Source organism: Arachis hypogaea, chromosome 16 (genome assembly GCF_003086295.3).
Source record: "Arachis hypogaea cultivar Tifrunner chromosome 16, arahy.Tifrunner.gnm2.J5K5, whole genome shotgun sequence".
Classification (NCBI taxonomy): Eukaryota; Viridiplantae; Streptophyta; class Magnoliopsida; order Fabales; family Fabaceae; genus Arachis; species Arachis hypogaea.
In genome coordinates this window covers 135,581,440-135,588,719 of record NC_092051.1, presented here as the reverse complement: position 1 = coordinate 135,588,719, position 7,280 = coordinate 135,581,440, and the positions used below count along the sequence as shown (strand labels likewise).

The window sequence follows — 7,280 nt, the reverse complement described above, 5'->3', positions numbered from 1 at the left end:
ATTATAGTTCTTTTAAAAATATTTCAATGATATAATTTTTAAAAGATTTTTTTTTTGTTTTTTTCCGCCTCTCTCCCTTCTTTAGAAGAATTTTAAATTTGATTTTTTTGCTTAATTGAACTTGTTTTGTGAATTTTTAACTAAAAAATATATAAATAATTATTATAAAAGTGGTAAAACTTTAAATTTTATTAGTTTAAAAATTATTAAATTTAAATATTTAAAATTATATATTAAATTTTTAAATAATTTTTTTAAAAAAAATAAAATTTAAGTTAAATGTCAAATTTCTTATCAGTTAAATCTGTCGATAATTAACGACAGACAAAAAAAGTCGTCGATAAATAATTATCAGCAAAATTTATGGCATTAAAATTATTCTGTCGTTAAATCTTATGGTAAATAAATTATCTTTTTGTAGTAAAAGTAAAAGATGCATTAATTAAGATAACATGTAATATATATATATATATATATATATAGCGGGAATATGCAATAGGCTAGTAGCATATCGTATAAAATAAGTCAAAATTCAATGTTGAATTTTTACATGCATTTGAGTAACAACTAGACCTCTAACTCAAGAATAAAAGCATTCATTAAGTATTAAGTAGAACATAATTGTGATAGATAAATAGGCACCTATATAGAACAAAAACAATGAATTACGGGAGAAAACTATAAATTAATAACGGTGAACCCACTTTAGCATGGTATAAGTTAGAAGTGTGCAAATTGGAAAAAAATGGGTGGATAAATCTATGTTTTACAATTACATGGGTTACATAAAAAACGAGGAATATAAGAATGTTTGAAAACAGCAGGTGGTTCAGTGGAAGTGGAGTGAAGCATGAGAAAAGACTTTGAATCAATAGAGAAAATGGAACAAAGATTTTAAAAGGCAAAATAATTGAAGATTCTTAGAATTGGCAAACATAAGCATTGTGGAGAAAACAGACTTGACTTTCCATACTAGATCATGGTGGATATATTTTGGATTTATTCAGGAGAAACAAAAGTTTGCTTTTAGGGATAATTGTAAACTGATTTTATTGTGTGAGTTATAGTGCTTGTTGGACAAAGCACCAGCATTACTGGAGTCTTTTATTTTCAAAATAACAGAACAATCTTTTTTAGGGTGACAATCAAGATCATCAAAAGCTCAATAGAAGCTCAACTTTGAGAAAAATAAGTTCAACAATTTTATCCATCAAGTTAGACCACTTCGATTTGAAAAAGCTAATTCAAAAGATTTTACTTTTATCTAGAGGTAAGGAGAGATTGAAAAATCAGATAATAATCCTAAAAGTGTTAGAAGTGAATAAAGGTATTTTTTATATGTAGAGAATAATAATAAAATTTTAATTCATAATAATTTGGATGGAAATATTAAAGAGATTATTGTGTAATTAATATTTAGTATTTTAATGTGTATAATAAAATAGGTAAAAATAAAAAGCTAATAAAAGAATATGTGTTATATATATTTTGTTGTTGTTTTTATGTTTGTTTTTGGTACTAAAACTACTCCTTCCCTTCTTATTGGGGCAAGATCATCGCTATAACAACTATAAAAAAAAAATTACTCTCAACATTTGAGCTTTGATGTTTGAGCTGTAAGTAAACTTGACAAGTTGGAACAGGAAACGATGATTTAGTTGGTTCATTTAGTTAAAAACTCAAAATAACTTAGCGTACAATTGTACAAAGGGTTAAGATTTGGATTCATTATTGTGGCGCTTGAATCCTAAGCTACTAACAATAATTAACAACTTAACTCAAACTACAAGAAGAACATTTAACTTAGGTAGTTTAATTTGTTCTCCAACCATGGTTGGTTAGTCCCAATAGTCCAGTTGTACAAAATCCCAGATGGTTGTCATCAACACGGATATAGCAGGTAATCAAATATCTATCTCACGTTACCCCACTGACATCCATATTGCTATTTTTGTCCTTGAAAAAGATTTATATATAGAGGATACATATATAAGGCACTTTGTATTCAAAGAATTCTATATTTTTTTTTTAATTTTTATGTTTGTAATATAGACATGTTTGAATTTTGTAAAGAGGAACTAGTATATTCCTTTGTTATAAATGTTAAAGAATTATTTAACTTGCCCCCCACCACAATTTTTATTAGATTTCAACATGACAATATTTATTAAATATACAATACAACTATACAATTAGGCAAAAACTTTCTAAAACTATGTTGTTATCTTTATACAAAACGTAAACTAGGTACTTTTTTAATCGGTACGGTAATGCTACAAAAAATAATAAAAATTTATTTTATTTAATATTTATTAATTATTATAATAATTAATAAATATTAAATAAGAGATGTTTTGGCTATCTTTTGTTATTTTTTTTTAGGAAACATTTCTCTTCTTTTATACACCATTTTCCATCATCATTACATGATTCCATGATAAGGATAGAGCCAAAACAAAATTCGAAGTGTTACTCTCCTACATTTAGAAAGTGATGACATCATAAACGGTCTATGTTGTTTCTCCTTCGCCTTCTTTTAAAATGGCGTTCAAATTCAGGTTCCCAAGGTAAAAGATGGGTTCGCCGATCCCTAAAATTTCTTAACACCCAATTCCTTAGCCTCATATCCTTAACCTCACAAAACCGGTTAGACCAGTCTTTTGGTTCAACCGCTTTAGTCCCTACACCAGGAGCCCTATCCTTTGACCCCACATTATTCTCTTCTTGCCAATCTGCCACAAATGCTGAAACCCTTCTATAGAACTTCTCCTTGAACACTTCCCAAACTTGATACTTATAATGGTTAATTGCCATCACACCCTTCTCAAGTTCAATGGCCACAAATGGTGTTCTTAGATGGAAATGGTGCACCACATTGATTAGGCTTTGGTTCAAGGCATCGGGCCTTATTATGCTCTTATGCCTTTCACTTCCCAATAATCGACACGTGTACCCGACCGTTACCCCTTCACGTGGGACTTTTTTCAACCCTGAAGGCCCAAAGCTGTAGCATCGTGTTCTTATCTCACCTGAAAACAATGTTATTAGTTAGAAGTGCATGTCCAACTAAATGTATAATATTATATATTGGGATTAATGAAGACTATAGAACAATAAAGCTCGAGAACTGACCTAAATTCTTAACCTTGGAATAGAGCTTAATCACTTTGTTCAAGGTTCCTCCTCCCCTTATATTGAAAAACTCATCCACATCGATGAACCCAACCCACTCACACGATGACCGAGCTCGCAATGCACAATGTGCAAAACCAGCTTCTTGCGTCTTCACCCAAGGCCACAAGTGTCTTGTGATGTTGTATCCAATGCTCTGTAGAATCCCAATCACTTTCTCTATATCATCATCACTATTGTTATCATATATGAACCAACGTTGAATCCCAACTTTACCATGGTACATCACCCACTCTTTCAAGAATCGCGCTTGGTTGCGCAACATAGTGCATAGGCATATCTTATGAGCTTTTTGTTTTGGAAAATTTTGATATGGTTCAAGGGATGGCTTCGCTATGGAGGGGAAGATTTCCCCACCGTTAATTTTAATTGAAACTTTGATAGCATGGGCTTGGGCTTGGGCTTGGGCTTGTCCACTCAAAATGCTCATGGGTGTTCTACATCGAACAATCTCTTGAGCAACAGATACAGCCTCTGATGATAGTATGAATTTGGGATTCTTGAAATCATAACCAAACACGCATTGGAATTTGGATGCTTCAGCGAGTCGCTCGGGACGAAGATTGAGGCCTTTCACAAAGACGATGGTGGTGTAGTCACGATCATAGAGGGCTTCATACACTAGCGTTTCCCAGTTATGGATGAACAAATCTTTAGTCGGAATTGGATCCTTTGATTTTGTTGCCACCGATATTGTGTAGCCATGTGGATGCATTGGGCACCTTATGATTTGTTCATAGGGTTGAATCACATTGACTTCGATTGGAGTGTGGGTAAATCGAGTCTTGGATGAGTTAACAAGAAAATAAACGCATTGGATTTCGTGTTGGGAATGAAAGTGATGAAACAATGATGAAGGGTAATTTAGGAAAATTAAAACTTGATCTGGAAGCATAACTATATCTCGTAATGTGGGAGAGTTCTCGTGTTTTGCTTGCATGATTGAATTTCTCCATATTGAGCTTGTTTTATGGGAAAATGATTCTGCTCATTGTGGCAAATAAATAAATAAATAAATAAAAGGAAAAATAATGAGAGAAAATAAGGTTGAAATGAAAGAAAGAAATGGACCTGGGAAATAGAAGCGACGAATGGAGGAGAAAGTGAAGGTGGTGAAGAGGACGGAAAAGATAACAACAATGAGGGTGCACCAGAAGAACGTGCTCCATGAAATGCCACCACTATTATATTTCTTACGACCTTTCATCAAAGTGGAGGAGAGTAGTGATTTTTAGGCTGCTTCATCATGTTAATAATTTACATACATTTGATGTGATTCTCTTTCTTTTTTCTGAGTTTTGCCCTTCTAGGAAGAGGGTAAAAGGAGGTAAAGAGACAAGAGGGAAATGTGGGGATTCAATGGATGGAAAATTTGGTGAGTATTAGGGACAATGGAGTGTGTGAGAGAAATTAAACTATATATAAAACTGAAAACCATTCTTTCTTCCTTTTTTTTTTTTTTTCACCATGTACATTGTAGCATTCACTAATGCAATCATTAGATTGTTATTATTGGTGGCTACGGCTAAGTTCTCCTACTTTAGTATTTATATGTATAATCATGGACACTAATCAGATTATGCATATGCCAATGAGTTATAGCTTAAATGATATAGTCTCCTCATACTCAATTAAAAAGTTGCGGGTTAGAGTCTCCTATTTTTGGTAAAAAAAAAAAAAATCAGATCATGCATATTCATTTGTTGCTAAATTAAATTTACTAAATTATTTGTTGTTTTGATATTATTTCAAACAAATCAGAGTCAATAGGTTTTCTTTTTTTTTTTTGAATGAAAGCTCGACACAACAGGTGGAGCATAGGGACCAGCAGCATAGAAAAACTAATAACTAAAAACTAAATTAAATAGACCAAACAAACGAAGCTGTAGATACCCTTTTGTCATCTCCGGCATTGCCATCAACAACAGAAAGGGTCAACCCCTAACCACTCCTTATAGCTCAATGCAGACATGTTGATAATCTCCTCAACTCCTTTTCCTTTGTTCTGAAAAATCCTTCGGTTCCGTTCCAATCATAAGTTCCAGATGATCGCGCATAAACACACCATCCATCTCTTGCACTCCTGTTTTGTACTTGAGCTCTCAGTCCAACTCTGGAAACCGTTTCACATGCGATAAGAGCCCCGTCATGAATCTTCCGACCCTTTACAAAAGCACTCTGTGTCTCGCCCATTAGTCCTGGCATAACCCCTCTCATTCTCCTAACCAGCATCTTCGAGATTACCTTATATACACACCCCACCATGCTAATTGGCCGCAGATCTTTTATTTCCTTAGCACCAGGAAACTTGGGGGCCAACGCCACCCATGTGACATTAGCATCAGGTGGCAACCTTGAAGATTGGAAGAAACCCAACACCGCTGCCGTGAAGTCCGATCCTATATCATTCCAACACTTCTTTATGAAGTTCATGTTGTACCCGTCACATCCTGGGGCCTTGGACGATTCACAATCCCACACTGCCTCTTTAATCTCCTCAGGTGATGGTAGCACCTCTAGTGCAAGAGAATCCTCCTCGCTGATCCTTTCCACCAGACCATCTCTGAAACCCATCTCAGGGGACCTCTCTTGATGATATAATTCTTTGTAAAATTTCCTGATGGCAATTTTAATCCTAACTTGATTCCTTATCAATCTTCTATTAATAGCTAGTGTATCAATCATGTTATTCCGCCGTCTCGCCGAAGCTCAGTTATGAAAGTATCTCGTATTTTTATCCATGTCCTTTGCAAGCCTCGACCTTGACATCTGCTTCCAATGTAATTCTTTCCTCACATACCATTTCTCACAGCACTTAACTAACGCCTTCCTTCTTGCTTCCACTGTCTCATCATAGTTCCCATTGCCAACCATGTCATCAATCTTCTGAATCTCTTCCTCAAACTTCAAAATTTTCTTGTCCATATCACCAAAGTTGTCTCTGTGCCATCTCCCCAAAGGAACCGTCAACGCCTTCAGTTTATCGGTGAATTGTATCTCTCCCATCCCTCTCCATTCCTCCTTGACCATCCTTAGAAACCCTTCATGAGTAAACCACGAATCCAGACTTCGAAAAGGCCTCGGTCCAACTCTTAGTCTCTTCTCTTCCACTATGATAGGATAGTGATCTGACAACCCCCGTGACCCACCTCTCAAACGAGTCTCCGGGAATGCCTCAAGACATTCCAAGCTAACCAAAGCTCTGTCAATACGGCTACATGACTATCCTCTGAACCATGTAAACTTACGGTCTGAAATTGGCAGGTCCACCAAACCCATGTCATGTACCCAAACCTTATAGTCCTGTGCCGACAGAGGTAAGCTATCTAGACCTCGCCTTTCTTCCACTTGGCCAATCTCATTAAAGTCCCCTAGAAAACAACAGGCGCTTGGACATAAGCCAGCCATGTAACTCAGCTCCTCCCACACAACACGTTTCTCATCTCTAGTGTGAGCCCCATAAACCAAGAAAAACGCACAGTTAACAGACATCTCTGACAGTACCCCTTCAACACACAGTCATCGCTCACCTTTATAGCAATTTCGCATTTTAAAGAAACCATCATCCCATATTAATAACAAACCACCAGAGACACCATCAGACTCCACATATTCCCATCCCGCGCTTCCACTCCCCCAAATTTTCGATACATCAAACCTTGTCACTAGCTGTCTTTTAGTCTCTACCAAACCTAACATATCCAACCTATGTTTTCTCTTGATTTCTTTTACCATTCTCAACTTCCCGTCACCCCTTAACCCCCTAATATTTCATGAACTGATAATCATTTTGAAATATAATTACACACCTTTTTGAGATTCTTCGGCCTGCTTCATCTTGCTTTAGCCTTCTGTTTTGTCACTCTTCTCTTACGAGCAATCTCTTCATTCTGTTCTTGGAGGATAGCCATAATGTCTTCCTCTTCATCAAGTAGCATTGCTCCAGACTCTTTTGCTAGCTCCCATGTCTTGTGGTTTTCCAGCATTTGTTCACCCAAACTTGCATACTCATGACTGCTGATCTCATCATCATTAAGGTGTGTTTGTTCGCCTTTATGATTACCTCTATCACCATACCCCTCCTCCAC

The 7,280-nt window shown here is 35.7% G+C and overlaps 2 protein-coding genes across 2 annotated transcripts; both read right to left on the bottom strand.

Moving 5' to 3' along the window:
* Positions 1-2,434: 2,434 nt before the first annotated feature.
* On the bottom strand, positions 2,435-4,561 carry LOC112755149 (glycosyltransferase family 92 protein RCOM_0530710). Its single transcript, XM_025803065.3, has 3 exons — positions 4,264-4,561; positions 3,133-4,176; positions 2,435-3,029 (listed from the first exon to the last, which is right to left on the bottom strand). Exons 1-3 carry the CDS (start codon positions 4,397-4,399, stop codon positions 2,500-2,502), a joined length of 1,710 nt encoding a protein of 569 aa, XP_025658850.1. The 5' UTR covers positions 4,400-4,561; the 3' UTR covers positions 2,435-2,499.
* Positions 4,562-5,901: 1,340 nt separating this feature from the next.
* LOC140180265 (uncharacterized) lies at positions 5,902-6,927 on the bottom strand. Its single transcript, XM_072220719.1, has 3 exons — positions 6,753-6,927; positions 6,441-6,698; positions 5,902-6,233 (listed from the first exon to the last, which is right to left on the bottom strand). Exons 1-3 carry the CDS (start codon positions 6,925-6,927, stop codon positions 5,902-5,904), a joined length of 765 nt encoding a protein of 254 aa, XP_072076820.1.
* Between the last annotated feature and the right edge of the window lie 353 nt (positions 6,928-7,280).